This window comes from Lissotriton helveticus, chromosome 8 (assembly GCF_964261635.1).
Source record: "Lissotriton helveticus chromosome 8, aLisHel1.1, whole genome shotgun sequence".
Taxonomy (NCBI): domain Eukaryota; kingdom Metazoa; phylum Chordata; class Amphibia; order Caudata; family Salamandridae; genus Lissotriton; species Lissotriton helveticus.
Window position 1 is genome coordinate 1,570,707,991 of NC_136069.1, and position 20,067 is coordinate 1,570,728,057.

At 44.3% G+C, this 20,067-nt stretch overlaps 1 protein-coding gene across 2 annotated transcripts in view; it reads right to left on the reverse strand.

Annotated features, from left to right (window-relative positions):
• The window catches only part of RNF169 (ring finger protein 169), a 237,941-nt gene that overhangs the window by 93,156 nt on the left and 124,718 nt on the right, over positions 1-20,067 (reverse strand). For both annotated transcript variants that reach the window (XM_078658577.1, XM_078658578.1), the window contains exon 3: positions 12,838-12,950. In XM_078658577.1, the coding sequence (XP_078514703.1) occupies positions 12,838-12,950 (113 nt within the window). The remainder of the gene's footprint in view (positions 1-12,837; positions 12,951-20,067) is intronic.

Consider the following 20,067-nt stretch of genomic DNA (forward strand, 5'->3'; position numbering starts at 1 on the left):
GCTCCTCGAAAAAGGAGGCAACTATCATCGTATGTCCATCACCCACCCCCACCATCACAATAATAAGCAAAGTCATGCGCCAGCACCAGTATCATCAGGCCCAGAAAACAATTACACGGTGTTCACCCCTGGCCAGTCCGAGCAAAAAAAGGGGCAAACAATCTAGTCCAGCGAGTCCACAGGCAGGCGATTCCAGCGAGCCAGCCCTCCACTCAGGAACAACCCAGGAGTCCAGCGATGGCAAACGATCCGCGACAAAGTCCAATAGTGAGGGGGCACGGCCATGTCCCACGGTTGCGAGCACATTTGTCAAAGTCCCAAAGTGAGTGTCGGTAACGCAAATCCGGTCGGTGGGGTCGCTGTCCTCGAGTAACAAACCTATATGCCCAGGGGGGTACGTAGCAATAAACAACTGAGCCTCGACAAGTGTCCGATCCTCCACACTCTCCCGTGCCCCAGAGCCCGGTATCGGGAACAATTGAAAGTAGCGATTCGTGGAGGGGCATCAACATACGATCCAGGGAGGAATGGAGATCCTGGAGAGCCAAGAGAACATCCCCCAGTGTGTACGCCCCATCTTCAACCTCGTCGGCTACCATGTTTCTCGCCCCCGAGGACTCTCCAGGCGAGTCAACAAACATAGGATCAGGCAGCCGGAGTACAGTATCACCAGGTAGTCTGTGTTGGGGTCGGGTGAAGTTATTGAGACTCGACAAAAATATAGCAGCACCAACCTCGACCCCGCCTTCCTGGGGTGACCACAGCCCGATATCAGCCGCTGCCGGTGGACTTTCTCACCGAGTGTCAGGTGGCTCCGGGGATCTCACTGCAGAAGATCAATGCGGGCAGTATAATTATCATCCGGACTCGGAATCTTGGGCGTGGAGAAAAGCGGCCAGATATGTGCAGCGAGGTTTCGAGCACTCGCACCGCACTCCATTAGCGTCAGCCAGCGAAATCACTCGAGTCGCGGTCCCCGGGGGGGGAAGAGGAGGGGTCAGCGGTCATCACCACTCGACCGCGGCCGCTGTTGTTCAGTTCAACCCCGGCCACGTCACAACCCGAGGTCCCGGCTCACAGCCCTCACAGGCCTGGGTCTTAGCGACGGTGTTTCTCGGCCATCCGGGGAGATAGCGAGCCCAGAGTTGCACGATCGGTCCCCGCGCCACTTCAGACGCATGAGGGTACGGCATGGACACAGGATCAGCGGCAGGATGTCAGGGAGGGAGAGGGCGAACGGCGGAGCCGGGATTCTACGCCGCCATTTTGGATGTCGTCTTGGCTCCTCCCTCACTGGGGTGGTTTATTGAGCAGACTGTGATCGAATACCGGCTTTGAAGTGGTAGTGCCCGGTAAGTGAAGCGCTCAGTACGAACGTACGGTTTTTGCCAAGGTAACAAGGATTGCATCGCTATTTGGTGACTAGAGTGGTTGTGATGATGGACGGCACGTGACGCGAGTTGGTTTCAGCTGGAGGCCTTGGTTCTACGATAGGGCAAGTGGGTGCGACCGCTTGTTGTGCGACGTGGTGGCAATGATTACAACGCTAGCTTGGTGACTAGAATGAGTACGGTACTAACGGACCAGTTAGGCTTCGACTGGAAGCCTTGAGTCTATGATGCAATAAGTGAGAATTAATAATCAAGGTTTCCCGGGTTGCGTTGCGACAAATAGTTCCGGTACTAACCAGGCCCAGTGGGCGAATGAACTTCGGGGCGTCTGGATTGGAAGCGGTTGATTGGGGAGCCAGACACCTGTAAAGACCAAGGACTAGTAAAACAAAGTGCAGCCTCAAGGGATATTTAAGACACATGAGCAAAACATGCGAGTTTACCGTAGAGTGTCCTCTGCAGCATGTGGGACGGGATGGTAGCTTTTAGATTAAAGGGATTATGAGGGGCCTCGTCCATGGGCGTGATTGCCTGTGGGATGAAGGCAGACAGTTAGGAACCGTCCCGGGTGGAACTAGAATTAACGGTGGATTACGTGAGGGGTGTGTGTTGGGGTGGTCAAATTACCTTAGCAATGAGTCTCAGGGTCAATTAAGTTGGTCGATCCTGGGCAGTTCGGGGATGGCGGCTGTCAAGGAGAACAGTCCGCTAACAGCGTGTCCTATGGAGACCAGCAATGGGAGGAAATTAGACACTCGAAAACTAGGGAAAATTAAGGAAAAGGGAAAACGCCGGTGCAGTACGGCGGGCAAAGGACAATTACCTTAATAGAATCGTGCGCGATATGAATTCCGTCCTTCTCACTCAATGGTGGAAGAGTGACTGCATAGCGGGAGTGCTCATATGTCGGCGTTTGCCATGCCGACGGTCGAAAATAGAAATAGGACTGGTGTCGCTTGGAGACCTGGCGTGTGGGCGCCATTTTGGAGCAGTCAAGTGTCCAGGTTATGGGCGCCATTTTGGAAGGTAGAGGATCCAGGGTGTGGGTGACATAGTGAAGGGGAGGAAACGAGGTGAGGGAGTGAAAGGACGGCAGGCAATTAATGATGCAGAGTGAGGGGATGTTCTAAGTGGATACACAGTATAGATACAGTTTGTATGCAATTATATACAAAGACTTGTATACAAATAATTACAGCAACTTTGAACAAAAACGGTGTGGTTTACATTATTATTCAAGATACGTGGGGCGAACCAATATGGTAGCACTACAGTGTCTATAGTCAACCATAAGTCAAGGCGCTGGTTGGTTTAATTACTCCACACCGTGGGAAGCAACAGGTAACGTCATGTCTAACCAGCTGGATGGTTTGTCCTACAGCAGATTAGTCCAATCTTCAGATCTGTTAGGTCCGTTTTGGATGGAGTTGAACTGTATGATTGATTTAAGTTCTTCTTTGTTCAGCAATAATGTCAAGTTACCACCCCGCAGTGGTAGTTTAAGTACTTTGATGACTGTCCATTTTAGATCGTCCTCATTGTGTCTCATAGCTGCATAATGTTCAACCAGCGGGGCATTCGGGGTACTGCATCGAATATGGCTTCTGTGCTGTCCAATTCTGGTGCGAACCTTTTGTGTGGTCTGTCCTATGTATATTTTTGGACATGGGCACTGAATGAGATATCACATTTTGAGTATTGCAATTTGAGAAAGAATGGCTATGAACAGTGATATTGTCAAATGTGAAGCTTTTTCACTCCATCGTCGAGTTACAGCTGTTACATCCCCCCCATTTTGAATGACCAACAATGGGGGACAGACCCCAAACAACATCAAGCGTGGAAGCTGTGGGTGTGTGGGGTAAGGCTGCCCTAACAAGGTGGTCTTTAAGGTTCTTGCTTTTTTTGAAAGCAAAGAGTGGTTTGTCAATATCTAGAATGCCTGAATTGATGATTGGCCATTGTTTGAGTATTGTTTTCCTCAATTTGTGTGAAATGGGTGAGAATGTAGTCACACATGCAATACGTTTCAAGTCTTTTTTAGGCTTGGGAGTAAGCAGGATCTCTCGCGGACAGTACCAAGCACGTTTGGAGGCATTCTTGATGATTTTTTTGGGGTACCCTCTTTCTTTTAGTTTTGAGGTAAGCACTGTTGCTTCCTGGAAATAGTCATTTTTACATGAGCAGTTGCGTCTTATTCTCAAAAATTGAGAATAGGGCAAAGAGTCACGTAAAGCTCTCGGGTGATTACTGCTGTATGCCAGCAGAGTATTCTTCTCTGTTGGTTTGCGGTAAAGCCTCGTGAGCAGGTGGCCGTCACAGTGAAAGATTGTGAGATCTAAAAAGGCCACAGAGTCATTGTCACGAGTTATGGTGAAAGCCAGACCTGAACAGTTGTTATTCATCCAGTGCACGAATTGGCGCAGGTAATTAGCGTCCTGTTTCCAGATGATTAAAATATCGTCACTATACCTGCGCCAAAATCCAATATTTGAGAAAAAAGGATTGGATGGTGTAAGGATGACATTGGTCTCCAGCTGGTCCATAAAAAGCACAGCCAGATTGGGGGCAAAAATAGCCCCCATGGAGGTCCCTTTGATCTGTTCAAAGAAATCATTTTTGAACAAAAGTTTCTGGTCAAGCATACTTCTAAAAGTTGGAGAATGAAGTTGGTAGGAACAGGGTGGGGTCGGGGTCTTGAGTCTAAGACTCGTTGGATCACTAGTAGCGCTGATGTTTGGGGTATGTTCGTATATAGAGACTCTACGTCCATGGTACATAGAGTCTCTGAGGCTGGATTGAAAGGATAGTGTTCAATCATATTGATCATGTTCATTGAGTCCCTAACATAGCATTGAGTTTTAGGAACGAAGTCTTTGATGAAATAGTCTACGTATGAGCCCAGAGGCTCCAGTATAGAGTTACATGCAGAGACTATAGGTCTTCCCGGTGGGTTCAATGCATTTTTGTGCACTTTAGGAAGTGTATATGTGACTGGGATACGTGGGCTCTTTACATTTAGAAAATTAAATTCTTTTTTAGATAGAAAGCCAGCTTCCAGTCCTTCATTGGTGATCTTGAGAATCATAGTTTGTATCTCTTTTGTGGGATTATGAGCAAGCCTTCTGTAGTGTTCTTTGTTATTCAATTGGCGCTCTATCTCTGTTGTGTAGGCTGTCTTCTCCTGGAGCACAATACCTCCGCCCTTGTCTGCGCTCTTAATTATCAAAGTGTCATTGGCTTTGAGTTGGTTAATTGCCTGTTTTTCTTGTAGTGTGATGTTGTAAGGAATGAATTTCTTCGACTTTTGAAGAAGGGACAGTTCTTTTAAGATGACTTTCTCGAATGTGAGGACCTCACCGGGAAGCATCCCAGCTGAGGGGAGGAAGGTAGAGGGAGGATGGAACGGAGTCTTGGCATTGTATTCGGGTGTTGGGTGCAGCTGGAAGAAGGCCTGAAGGCGTATGCGTCTGAAAAATAGCATAAGCTCAGTCTGGAGTTCCATAAAGTTAGTTGGGATTGTGGGCACAAAAGATAAGCCTTTTTGGAGCAAGGAAAGTTCATTTTCTGCTAAGGTGTGTGTTGACAGGTTAAAAATAGGAATGGTGTCAATGTTTAGTGGGGATGGTGCGCCCGTCATTACCACTGGTAATAATCGTTGCGGGTCCTCCGCTCTCCCGGTGGGTTGTACCATCTTTGGGTCTTTTTTACTTTGCCTCGCTGTGGAGGGTCCTGAGTGCCCCAGCCTCGGCCTAAAAAAGTGTTCTGGGGGGCTCCGCCTCTTCTATTTGCACTGCTACCCTCGCCCGGGTCTGAACTGTCTGATGATTCAGCAGAGGTATCTGAGAATCCAACCAGCATTTGTCGTTTGTTGTATCGGCCCCAAGGGCGGCTATTTTGATGTGACGGGTAGGATCTATTTGTGTAAAAGTCCTTCTTTAGGTAAGGATACATGTTATCTAGGTTATAGGAGTTTAAATCTTATTTGATTTTATTCGATTTTTTATTTTGTTCAATCCTGTGAAAGTCTGCTACTGTTTTATCAATCTGTTCTAGCAATTTATTAGAATCAGTTGAGGGATTTGAATCTTGTATCTGTTTCAAGATATCAGCAATTTCCACTTCCAGGGTTTTCAGGGGTTCTGTGGCGATGTCTATACCTAGGACCAACCAATGTCGTGAACAGGTTGTTCCTACATAGCTAAAGTTTTGGATATATTTGGGATTATCCGTAAAGATCCAGGGGATGTTTGGGACCTGCAGCCCTAGGGGGATAACCTCTGCTTTTAAGTAATCAGTCAGCATTAAGATCATTAGTTCAAGTCCGACCTGTTTTTTCTTGAGCTTTTCTAATTGATCTGGAATGGAGGTGTTCACAGAGGTGGGTGCTTCTGCTGTGTCTGATAATAATGAAGGACGCGAACAAAGGTGTTTTATGTAATCATCTGTGTATAAAGGTGCGTGAGATGACATGCTTTGTAAGGAAGGAAAAAATTGGAGTGAGATGGAAGAAGGGGACAAACTTAGTGCTAGGGTTGACCCGCCCCCAACAAGGGTGGGTGAGAGGGAATATTTACCCTTGCAATCCGGCGATTGCGCTATGAAGCATCATCATGAACAAGGGAACCCGTAATAAATGGCTAAGGACCTCGGGTAATTAGTATTTTATAAAGAACAATGGTCCTGAGCTTAACAAATACTTTGGGAAGAAAAATGGTAAACATAGACTTAAATAAGAACTGGGTCACCAGTTCACTAAGTGTGCTGTAACAACGTGCAAATAGATGACATGCACAATTCCTTTTGTAAATGCTTTATATCTTATTTCCACCTTTCCTCCTGTTTATTCCTACAGGCTTCGACCAGCTCAGGCAATAGCTTAAAAACTAGTCCTGAAGATGATCCCAGTTAATAATTGGAGCTAGGGATCGAAACGTCACGTCGACTGTTGTAACAGAATTGCATGTCTCTAACGTATATATTAAGTGCAGTAACTGTTTGTGCATGCTTACGCAAGATTGCATTGTATTGTAAGCCGCCATTTGCTCCAACCCTTTTGCCCGTTTAAATTTTCCTTATTCTTTTTCTTCCCTCTCTGACTTGGTACAGGCTTGTGCCCAGTGTTACTGATTCATGTTGTGTCTTACGCATTCATTTATTTTCTAAAAAATTCTTAAAATAAATCCTTGTCCGGCTGGACAATGGAAACTAAGCCATAGCTCTTATTTAAGTCTATGTTTACCATTTTTCTTCCCAAAGTATTTGTTAAGCTCAGGACCATTGTTCTTGATAAAATACTAATTACCCGAGGTCCTTAGCCATTTATTACGGGTTCCCTTGTTCAGGATAACGCTTCAGGGCGAAAAGGAGCACACTGGATCAATGCTTAAACCTCCAACTGCTTATCAGCAAATATACGACTGCAGGGAGGGGTCTCTGTATATGGCCTTTATGGACCTATCCTCAGCATTCGACCTTGTGAATAGGTCGAGGCTGTGGAGGGTCCTTTTGGCTTTTGGACATGGGTATTGACCCCCCCCCCCCCCCGCTGGTTAGTTTTTTAGCTGACCTTCATCGTGGCTTACTGGCCTCAGTTAGAGTCACTCGGGAGGGGAGGTGCACCAGTTATTTTAAGTCGGAGAGGGGGGTGCGGCAAGGGTGTATCCTTGCCCCCCCTCCTCTTTACACTATATATAAATGCTCTTGAGCCAGCCCTGGCCGATTCAACGGTGGACGTCCCGCGTGTAGGGGAGACCAAGATTCCGGTCCTCCTGTACGCGGACGCCGCCGTTCTTTTGGCACGCTCAGGTGTGACCCTCAACAGACTATTGGCCTCTTTCGGCGACTTCATGGCTTCATTAGACTTGAAAATTAATACTCAAAATCACAGGTCATGATCGTTGGACTGGCCAGTAGGAAAAAGAATACACATTTTTTTTTGCACAGGCAATGAAGTAAAGAGGGTTCCAATCTTCACCTATCTTGGGGTAGTCTTTGACGATAGAGGAACGTGGGGTCCCCAACATAAGTCAAAAAGCAACGCAGTAGCAAGATCGGCTGCAGCCCTGTTGGGCTTCGCTAAAAGGATGGGGGCACGACCAATGGAGGCTATCCTCAAAGTATATAAAGCCAAATGTTTGGCCATAGCCACCTACGGTTCTGCCATCTGAGGACATACAAACCTTGATAACATCCAGAAGGTGGAGAACAAATTTCTAAGATCCCTGCTTTCTGTTCCCCAGTCCTCCCCTACCTTTACAATACATTCTGAGCTGGGCATGGGGTTCGTAACAGATTTATTAAAATCCGCCCTTGTAATTTGTTGGCTAAAAACCTGGCTCAACCAGGAAATCTCCTTAAACCATTTGATTCTTAAAGACTGCCTTGCCCTGGACAGAGCTCGCAGAATCCCATGGCTGGTTAATGTTAAATTGATGCTCACGAATGTGGGGCGACCGGAGCTCTTTTTTTTTCCAGAACGTATTAAAAAAGAGGATGTCATGGAGATTAAATCTACATTGGTAAACCTGTTCACGGCAGAGCGGGAGGAGACCGATGAAAAAAACGTTTGTTAGAAGGAAATATGCACTTATAACTGTTCCGGGTCTTGAACCCTATCTTGTTTTAGTGACTAGACCGTTTCATCGGTTTCTTTTAACCAGATTCCGTTTTAATCTGATACATTTCATGTTTGGCTCCTATTCTACTTGGGACACTCCAGAAAATGCAAATCCATGTGATTGTGATCATTTTTCCACACAGGATACATTACATTTTACCATGTTTGGTGAACACTATGCACAGATCAGGAAAAAATATTTGTTACCTATTCTGAGGTAGGCGGGCTTCTTACAGGTTAGGCCAGCGCTCCTGTTCTTGCAACTTTTATCTAGTGCACGTGTAACATTTCATGTAGCAAGTTTCCTAGTTGCGGGTGTTCGTATTAATAAGAAGTGTTTTAATTTACGGCACAGCCCTATTACGATTTAATCATGTCAACGGCGTTGGTGCCTTCTTAATCTTGGAGCTAACTGCCAAACGGAAGTTTTTAAAATGTTTTACTGAACTCAAGAGATATGTTCATTTTAACCCTGATATGCTATTTATATTCATTCCTTACTTTTGTAATTGGATGTACTGTTGTATCGTATTTTCTGTGATTATCTGTATTTTGTGTCTTTTTTTGATTTTTATTAAATCGACTAAAAGTGATTGACTGACTATCTGAGATAGTGTGTCGCTCTGGAAAACGTCCCCATCTTATATTTATTCAAAAAAAGCAGATATCCTTTCCCACTAGGATATACAAACCCACCTATAGGAGTTGTAGTGAACCTTTACTAATGCCCTTGGTGAATTAGGGCTCTAAACATGCCCAGGCTTAGAAAGGGTGGAAAAAGACTTAATGAATTAAACACTATTTCATTGTAATCATGTTAGTGCAGTGATGCACTTCACGGCATGAATTTAAACGCTCCTTCTCATCTAACAAATTAACCAGTAAGCAGCACTATGTGGCATCAACATGCAGAGAGAATTTTCCTTGTGGGCAGATAACACCTTTTTGTGAAAACGGAAGGGAGTGGACAATGGCAGAGGAAAGTCTAATAAATGACTCCATTTCAACAACGCTCCTTCTGTTAGATAATCAAACTGCTGATTTCTCACCTTCCAAATCTCTCCATGTGCCATGGATCTGAAAACTCTTGCAAAAGCTCCTGCACATTTAGGTAGTGCCAGCAGCATCAGTCACAAGTCTGTCCTGCCTGATATCATGAAACAGACATGCATGTAGTCCTCAACCATGCAAACTGATGATAGTTGTCTCGTATTTTTCCACGCCTTTAGACTAAGCATGAATGGCAAGATTGAACTTCTACTGGTCGTTTGCAACTGCTAACTTGGGTTTTATTACTCTCGATGTTCAATCCACAGAACAAGGTGGTCGGCAGGCGGCGAGGATTCTGCGGTGAGAGTATCTATCACTACTGACAGGAAGTAAGTAACCCTTCTTGTTGATGCTTCTAAATATAGATTCTTCACCTCGTAAATCAGTAGCAACACAATGCGCCCCTCCACGTAAGTGAAGCGGAGGAGCCGATTTACACTCTGACAGGCTGGAAGGTACGCAATATTACTTCTGTGGAACTCAGAGTGAATACAGTAGTATCTGGTGGAAGTTTGGACGGATGCCCATGATGCTGCACGGCAGATGTCCAAGATAGGATGCAATAGCAGCCTTTGAGCAGGTGGAATGAACCCCGAGGCCCCCAGGAGGATTCTTTTTGGCAAGGGATAACAGTTTCATGTTGAAGGCAAACCACTGTATAATAGGGTCATTTCCCTCCAACAAAACAAAGTTTATAGTCCGCAGAGCACTCCGGATTACTAGAATTATAGAAACAAATGGCATTCTAGAGGTCCAACCAGTTTAGCCTACTTTAAGGTCTGATAAGTAACCCGCAATTGTGCACACTTCAAAGTCTAGCTAGTTATAGACAATAAAAACATTGATGCAACAGTATGCAATAGGGGGTCGATTTGCTTTTATTCACAATAAACAATCACAAATTTACCCCAACAGCCTGAATATATATTCTAGGAGAAGGGCTAGTCAGCAGCCAAAATGACAGACCAGAGTGGACAGAGGATCGAAACCTCTTAGTTGGTTCTGTTCATTCTCTATGCACAGAAAATTAGGTGGCTGTTCGGGTGTAAAACTATGTACTGTTGCTAGGAGAGCAGGTCCTCCTGAAAAGGCACCAAAAAGTGGAGTGGATAAGTTGAGTCAAGCTTTCAGAGTACCAGACTTTCCAAGCCCAGTCTCGAGCTATCAGAACAAGCAGTGCTCGATCTGGTCTGACTTTTTAGGTCGAGCCTGGGCAGCACATGAGCGGCTCTGCAAGGCATGCTGTATTCAGGTATGACCTTACGTTCCGCTCACTAGCCACCCCTATTTTTCATTGAGTGGTGTCACTGTCCTTTGTTAACCCTGGCTTTTCATTTGTCAAGGTCTAGCTTTTGCAAGAATTTAAGCTATTGTCATTTACAATGCCAATAGTTCAAACTCTTGTAAATGAGAGACCTATTGCATTGCAAATGCTTGTTTTAGTAACGATGGGATCAGAGGGAGAAGTGTGAAGGTATGTAAAGGTCTAACCAATCACCTAGAGACACTCACGAAGAACACACGTGAATGCAGAACGCTGAACAGTGTTTTCAGTGATGGCAAAAGGATCTACCAAGAGCGCACCACATAATGAAAACTACTAAGTTAGTCAGCCACTAGACGAATGTTGAGGCACATTATTAAACGAAGGAGTGTCTGGAGTTTGTGTAGTGTCAGCATCTGCATCGTACCACGATGATACTTCATTGTAGAACATAGACCTCTAATCACCACATTGTCAATTATACTTTCAATCTGCGAAAGGATGCTTCAGTTACCGCTGTATCTGCCAGAGGTAGTAAGCAAAATTACGGAACCAGTTACTTAATCAAAGGTCTAAGGTCAATCATAAAACTCTGCTGTTCTTCTGGGACTGGGAATTACCAATAGCAACAACCCAATCTCAGTTCCAACTTGAGCAAAACTTCAATTTGCCCTTTGGAGCGCAACATCAACATGTCTTTGGGGGAGGATAATGGCTAGGTTTATAGACATTTATGTATAAACAGGGGGAACGTGAGGAGAGTGTCCAAAAGGAGAGAACATAACCAACTAGAACATGCAACATGCCCCCTGAAATGCAATCTGAAATGTTGGAATTGCTGCCTGGAGGAGAGGAAGAGGACTGATGCTGCAGCTATGAAATGGTCCTTTGACGCTGCCTCTGCCACCTGTGCAATGAAAATTCTGCACAGGTGGGTGGATGGGCTAAGACGCCTGGCAAAAGGAGAGACCCCTAGAGTAAATTCTGATCTTCCTGTACTGCTGGTGGTGGTATTGACAGTCTGGAAACCACAATCACAAAGAGCAGAGCATAGTGCTGCTGTTTTCCTAAACTCCAAAGTTTAATTGATTTTTTTTCTTCAAAAAGGCTAGATCTATCAGAGGGCACATTAAGGAAAGATGCTGAGAAGTTTCTGGAAAATCCAGAAGACTGCATCCAAGAGTGTCATCTGATAAAAACACTCGTGCCCATTGTACAAGCAAATGAGTCGCTTGTTTCTAGACCAGATCTTCAAATCTGCTCAACTGTATCTTGCCCAGCTTATAACGAATGTGTAAAGGCACTATGCAGGTCTTCAAACAGCATAGGTAAACCTCACGTCCCAAGTCTCAGAAAATAACACTACATAGCGCACCAAAAGGAGGAAAGAATTCAGTTAGTGTAGTTCATAACTGAACTAAGAAAAATATCTTCTAGCCCACTGAATCAATTCTATTTGGTTCTTGGATGTATCGAGAAATAGCTGTAACTAGAGGTAGCACAAGACAACACACGTTGTGCAGGTTCATTACAAATATTGGCTTCTGGCATATGAAACTTAGTTTGAAGCTTCTAGCCTTATGAGGGTGACCATTCTACACACTACAAAATAACTAACTTATAAAGCTTGGGCATCAACCAAAATTGCTAGAGGCGGGACTCCAGATCCACAAAGGGCATGCAGAAAAGAGGAACTGACTCAGAGTGCCACATATCAGCACAACTCCTAAACACTGTTGTCATGCCTCTGGCAGCATGGAGTCCAAAGATGCACACAGTCACACAACCATTGCAAGAGCTTATAGACAGACCCTAGCCTGAGGAGATTCAAATTGTTCAGAATCTGATAGAGTATCCATTAATAACAGTATTTACCGAGAATTAGGCAAGATGGAAATAAAGATTACTTGTAATTCTCGTTCTCCAACATTGGCAGCAATCACCCATGTAAGTGGAGACTCTAGGTCGAAGAGTCTGAGAATCTGTGAATGGTGACAGTTCACATATGCTAGAAAAATCAGCAGACAAAAGAAAAATCTTAGCCCAGATCCCATGCTTCCTATGCCAAGCGTTGAACACAGGATTTTGTGGGCTAGGAAAAGGACACTTCGACCAAAATATCAATAAGAAAGGTGGCAGGTGTGTCGATATTCACCTAGGCAGGCCAGTGCCACGCCTCTGACGGTCTGCAAATGTCAGACAATCTGTTGGCCCAATGGTTTTCTCGAGGCTGCATTATGGACAGACAGGTCTTGAAAAAGTGTCTGTGATGTTCTCAGGAGCACATGAGCCTTTGGCTCCGTTGCAAACTCTTTCACCCATTTCTGTGTCGTAAGTATTGATGGAGGCAGCTACAGCCCAAGTACATTGAACATTCTTACATGTTAGAACCTTTGACTACCTCCAGTCACAATTAAACGTCCACAAATACCAATTAAATGATAATCAGCGTGTGATATCAAGTGCACACACTCTATAAATGTAATATTGCAACAATATCTCCAGTGCCTTACCCTGCCAGCGAAGCACTAGTGTAACTGCTACTTTTGGAGATGAAAGCAGATCGATGCGCAGCCCGGCCTCTGAATGGCTCCTCATTTTCAGAGTCAGAAAGGTTATCCGAAAACTGCAAGCAGAACATGGTAATACATTTATGAATTAAAACCACTGAATGGTTCTAGAATGCTGAAACGTTCTAAGTGCATAACAGATCAGAGAGCATTTAGACTACTTAAAAGCAGCAGGATACACATAGCAGAAGAATAAAGTGGGCCCATAGGGAAAGCAGGGCTCGAGAAGGAATTGGAATTAGATTTTCAAAGTAGGCTACCTACACAACTGTAAATCAGCATCCCAATATCAGATTTGCGCAGTCTCAGCAGGCACAATAACTGTTCCTCGCTCTTCACCCATGTGAATATTTAGATTTAACCTGGACTTCTAGCAGTTTTAGCGCTGGGAAACCCGAGGGTGAAAGGACTCCGTACATAGCTTTTCTTCAAATCTTTCCCAGAACAGGTAAGAGTGGGTTAAATCCATTGTGCAGAAAGTATAAAGACATTGAATTTACCGGCAAAAGAGCAATGGATGCACTTCAACACTGCAGCAAATGAACATTCATTTGCAATGCTGCCCTGAGCACATTCCCAAAACAGCATCCATAATGGCTCATTTGTTTGCTGCTCTTAAAAATGAAGTAAGGTTTGTAGCTTTAAGGTAGTTTGAACCACTATTTTAGAGGAAATATTGTGTTTGATTCAAGCACGGTTAGGTGCAATCTTAAAACATATGCTTGACGCTGGTCTGTAACCCTCAAAACATCTGCATGCGACTACTTTACCTGAAAGTTAAGTTTTGCGACAAAAGCAAGAAAACCTGGAATGTTTGCTGAGAAATGTATATCTTGGTGGGTCTTCGCCTCTGACTGTTAGGGGATAGCAGTTAAAACGATGGGTTCAGGATGGCTCACGTTAGCTAATTTCTCAACTGCTCATAAACACTGCAATTATATACTAGTGAAACATTGGGAAGTGTATAAGACATTAGTGAAACCGCTTCATAATAAAACCTTTAGACCTCACCATCGGAATATGAAATTATGGAATTACTCCCAAAGAACGTACTTGCATTCAGTAACAATCTTTCTGGTGGATACTCTAACTGTAGATTCCTCACCTTGTAAATAATTCCCAGGCGTCAACTGGATTCAGTAACTTTCAAAACAGTTCTGCACCCTGCTAGGTATCGCTGTGCAGGTCTGCACCAGTCATTCTGCTCAGGAAGTAATTAACTGAGCTGCATATAAGAACCAACCCTGCAATCGGACATCAGTTGCTTCCTAGGCTGTCTGCACCCTCAGATGCAGTTCGTTAACGCCAACTGCAGGTCTTTTAAAGTTCCCTTGAGATTCTGGACCATGTCAGATTTCCCTGATGCTGCGCCCACTGAAACTTCAGGTTCCAATGTAGATCCCCCATATGTCTATGGGCATTATTCATAAGAAGGAGGGCATGAGGCCCAGCAGCCTCAGTGTCTGTGTCACCGTAATCCAGGATAGAGGCTGAAACATCGGTATCATAGCCTGAGTGTCCTGGACTTGCCACTCAGAAGGTTAAGAGTAAGACTGAAACTGTACCTTTTCCAGAACAGCTCTGATAAAAGGGAGCATCTGAGACTGAGTTAGGTGTAACTTTGGCACAGTGATTAGGAACCCCAGCGAGTGCAGAAGGTCCACCAGAGCCTGGAGGTGGGAGATGACGGCCTGAGGTGAGCCCTTCTCCAACAGCCAGTCGTCATAGGGAAAGACTGGCACCACTGTTCTCCGCAGATAAGCTGAAATCACTGTCTTCACCTTGGTGAATGCCCAAGGGGCGCTGGTAAGGCCAAAGGGAAGCAGGGTGAACTGGAAGTGATCGCAGCCTACGGCAGGAATGTGGAACTAAGCATCCTGCATATCCAGTGCTATCATCCAATCTCCCGGGTCCAGGGCAGACATGACTTAAGCGATTGTGAGCATTTTGAACTTCTTCTTGAGGAGGAAGTTGAGAGGGCATAGGTCTAGGACAGGATGAAGGCCTTTGTCGTCCTTGGGCACCAGAAATTAGTTGGAATAGCAACCATGACCTACATCCGGCATCAGCACCCTCTCTATGAATCCAATGGCCAAGAGAGCGGCAGCTTCCTGGTGGAGAAAGTAGAGGTTGTCCTCTTTCGTAAGTGGGTGATATGGGTGGAGGGGAAGGAGTAGCCCTTTTGGACATTTTGAAGAACCCACTGTTCTGATGATGTAGACCGCCGGTGGAGCAGGTGATGGTGTATCCTGCCTCCCACTGGGTGCCCATGATGGATTAACTGCAAACTAAAGGGGTTTGGAGGCTGCAGCTGCCAGGGCAGTGGGAGACTGGCCCAACCACTGACTCACCAACCCACGGAGTCTGGGCAATGCATCATCAGCAGCTGAGAAGCTTCTGCAGCATAGTGGCTGGGCATGTAAAGATGTGGTTGGAAACCCCTTCAATGGCAAAAGGAGCAAAAGACTGGGGTTGGCGAGGGGCAATGGAGAGACCCAAGGATCTGGCCGTAGCCCTCTTATCCTTGAAGCGATCCAGCACTAAGTACGCCTTGTCTCTGAAAACATGGGTGCCATCAAATGGCATGTCCTACCGGCATGCTGGGATGCTGCTGCTCAAGAAAAAATTCCAGATACAGTCTGATGCCTGGGTAAAATTCAAAAGTTAGGAATCTGTGGCTAGAAGTCTCTATCAGACTTGGACGATATTCTTTTTTGGGGCTCTTTTTAGGGATCAAAAATATCTTGGATACCTCTTCCTCTTTGAGAAGGAGGAACAGGTTCTATTACTTGTATTTGTGCTAGGGAAGAAATCTCCTTTCTTAATAGGTGCAGCTGGTGTTTCAGTGCCTCTTCTGTTTCAGTGCACCTTTTGGTGAAATCGTGGGTGAAGGAGATTTAAACTGTATGGCATATTTATGTTCGATGATTTGTGGAACCCATCTATGTAATTTTATTTGGATTTGATCTGTTAGGCATTTTGATATTCTCCCTCACACTTGAGGCTCGAACATTCAATTACGCTAAGAGACTGAAGATTATCATCCCTTTCCCTACTGTAGAAAGTTTTGGTCCTGGTGAAGGTGAAAGAAATATTTAGTATTTGCCACCAAAACAAATGTCAATGTTTTAAATTGCCTACTTTTGCTGGCCATAAATGGAGTACAGACTAGCTGCCTGGACTTCTGGACTGTGGACATGCAACAGGGATCTTGGTTTTTAACTAGAGGTCTTCAATAGGTCTTGATTTGGTTCATGTTGCTGGGGGAGTTTTTGTTATCGTTTCTCTTTTTCTTGGCTTGGTTAACTGAATTCTGGATGTAAATTATGTATTTTGTCCATTAGGAATTTAGTTTTGATTTTTTCAAATGTGATCAATTAATATGTTGATCAAGTAATTTTACATGAATAAATTATGAATGCGTTCTAAGTTTTGGGCTAATGAGTGTTCTATCAAATGGGCTTATAAGAAATGTTTGTGGTGGCATTGGCTTAGAACCTCAACTTGAGACAATTTCTATGGTAAACAAAGCAAAATAGAAGGCAAAGAGCTATAGTATCTGTACTCTTAAATGGGCCAATACAATCAATTAACTTGTTCCACGGTTGACTATGTAGATTCACCAGTCATCGGTGCACATTTCTTTTTCAACTACATTGGCATAGATGGCAAAACCCAACCATTAGATCTACCTGCATATCCATTGATGGCCACCAAAAATCTGAAAAAATGTGGCAAGGACAGCACAAAGAGGACCCTCATGGGCCCTTTCCACAATGCGAGCCCTTGGACCAGAGGAACAAACTTACCTTTCTGTTATGCATTTGTCTCATTAACACTCCTATCCCAGGACGCCCCTTTATAATGTACACTAGCACTCAGTTCATGACATCATCCTCCAGGTCGAAATTCTATTACTAAGTGTGTCTTTCCGGCTCAATAATCATCCTAGATGCAAACAAAATTCAAACTGGGACAACACTACTTCAAGACAATAAGTACTGGCATGTACTGTCAGCTAACACTTTTGTCCTGGGATGTACATTATCCATTCCATTGTGGAGAAGCGTGGCTCAGTGGTTAGAGGCGGCAGACCCGGAAGCTGAGATCAGCCGTGGACCAGGGTTCGATCTCGGGCTCAAAAATTCCACGGACTCGATAATTCTCGCTCCGGTGCCTACTCGACTCACGGGGTCACACTCTGCGACTCTGGGCAATAGCTTGCTTAATCTCCACTACGGCCCCTCGCGGCGGGATGCCTGGCTTTCACCTTGTGAATTCCCTGCCGGGGTATCTCACAGGGGAATACCAGGACGGGTTCCCTAAGCAAGCGCCTTGAGACCCCTGGGTGATTCGTGCGCTATATAAATCGAAATACATACATACATACATACATTCCTTATCTGAAGAAATCAAATATTTGACCAAACTGAAAACGCTTTCACTCTACATCCCATACAAAATGTACAGATTACAATCAGGGTGCAAGGCGAAGTCCTGCTAAACTTTCGAATGCAATTTGCAAAGGCCTAGGAATGACTTCAGCTGATGATTATTAGCTGGTATCTAGGCTTAATTAAATGCTTCCAACAAACCAGGTCTTAGTGAAACACTCCTTTAACAGTACATAACCAAGATATTAAATACGGATTTTGAGTTCCCACTTACTCATACAACACACCTCTACCACAAAACTCTCAACACACTGTAAAGTGTTGTCATTTTCATCTGTCCTTACATAAACCAGAAGGTCTTCCTAAAAAAACATTTACCCTAGCAATCTCTTAAAACATGTGGTCCATGGAACATAGACAGGAGTCTAACTGGCATCCTGTTGAAATTATAGGTAGCACTGCAAGTTACAAGGTGTAAGTTATTGAGTCTTATTCCAGTTCAAACTTGTGGTAAGCTGCAGCCAATTCCAATGTACTGAATAACTTAAGATTCACCTACTTTGGAAGTGTCATCAATTCTTGGTAATGAGTTGGTGTCAACCAAACTACCTACATAGTCTGCTTACATCTATTCACACTAAGGTCCACTGTTTTGCTTCTAGCCACTGCCCAAGGGGATAACTATAAGATGGACTTCACAGGCTGAATCATCCCTTTTGGGCCACATTTTTCTCATCTCTTCTTCCAAATCATCGTTCACAATAAAAGGTACACTCCTTATGTTTCAAGGGTATGACATCCCCTTCGACACAAGTACGTTATTTGCATCCCTTCATTTTACCCAAATATTCAGACATGTAAATTGCGAATACGGAGTAATCAAGTTGCGAACTATCTCTGATAGCCTAACCTTGCTCATGGTTGCTAGGCCCCAGCACAACGTTAAATGAACCCTGTTGAGACAAGCCTAAAATGTTCGCTCCTTCACAGCCACATATTTACCCACACATTTTTTCCTCTTCAAACCTCATTTCCGCTTCAACCTACGACCTAGTTCTAGCCTTCCTCCATCATAGTTTTCTGCAGTCCTGTGTGTAACCAACAGTTTGTCTGTCCAGACGTGTGAATAACTCCTGCATCTAGGTCCACCAGTAAATGCAGTTTCTGGTCTTCTACCTGTGTGTCAACATACAAATCCACACAGTTCAACAACCCATGCTGTGCTACCAACATCATAACTTGAAATCTTCTCCGACATCTATGCTGTTCACCACAGCTACCTTATTTTTCAAGATCGACATACTTTACTGAAGTGCTCTACGTCCCCAAATGACCTACTTGTAACAGTCTTCGGACGGCAGTCATTAGTGTCTATTGGATACTCACACTTGAAACACAATCTACCGTTTAAAGACTTTGTTATGACCTACTTCTCTCCCACCATTCCTTACTCGATCCATGTAACCTAAGTTTTTCTTGTTTGAGACACTTCTCTGCACACAACAGACATTTTTCTCTTTCGATTACGTAATTTCCTTGCCATTCTTACGCCTTTAGTTATGGTGACAGTAATATCCAATTATGTTTTTTTTGATTGACAGTAACTCTACAACAAAAGACTCAACACGCAATCATGGCATCTGCCATGATTTTGCCAATTGAATGTTCATATTGAAAGGGAGTAAATGAAGATAAAGAACTTCGGCACTTTGATAATACTCTCAGCCCGGAGTAAGTATAGGCAATATATCCCTGATGAATTTAAAGTCACTGGCCACCAAGTGAAGTGATCAACCACATTTCGTTCGAGCTATATAAAACCTTATAAATGAATACATTTCCCATGGATTCGCCTAGGTTTCTTGGCAAAATTACATCAAATATGTTTCTTAACCTCCAAAATATTGACATTTACTATACTGGTACAGGTTTTAACATACAGGTGGATCAAAGAACAAACAACTTGGCAAAAGCAGCCTGTTCACCCTGCACCCTCTTTCTGACATTTATTCAACAGCACAAGTTACTTACCTTCGGTAACGATAAATCTGTAAGAAACATCAGGTTTTTTTTTTGGAAAAATATTTTTATTGCGAAAACATAGAAGGCACAGGACCACATAGCCTCACAGGCCGATCAAGGGAGGAAACATCAGCATGCAATGTGCAAGGTAAAACACAGCCATATAGGCCCACATCCCGGAGGTTTGGCGGCGTAGGATCAGAGCATGCCTCAAATAACATGACCGTACATTAACAATATGTATACATCCTTGCAAACATAGGTTAGTTAAAGATTCCTTACCGTAGAATTACCCCCAGGTGTCAGACTGGATCCAGAAAGTTTTTAGTCAGCAGATCCTCTGCACGTCGAAAGGTGTTGTCAGTCGGCTCTGTGTCCGTTGTTGGCAGCGTAGTTGCCGGAATGATGTTGCAGTAGCTACTTAGACACCGCCATTGCGCGCTGACGTCTGTTCTGTACACAACTTTCCGTGGCAGAAACCACTGGTGCACAATACTAGGGCCCTGAAAGGATGGCCTTAACCCTTGAAGTCATTTCGCAGAACGGGGAGGATGGGTGGGCCGGTAAGGAATTTATTTCTAACCTAGGTTTCTTACAGATATGTTGTTACCGAAGGTAAGTAACTTGTTCATCTGAAATAATCAGTTAGTTCTAGATTCCTTACCTTAGAATAGATAGCTCAGCAATACCAACCCTGGAGGTGGGTCAGAAAACTAAATTCACACCAGAAAGTCCTGGAGAACAGAACGGCCAAAGA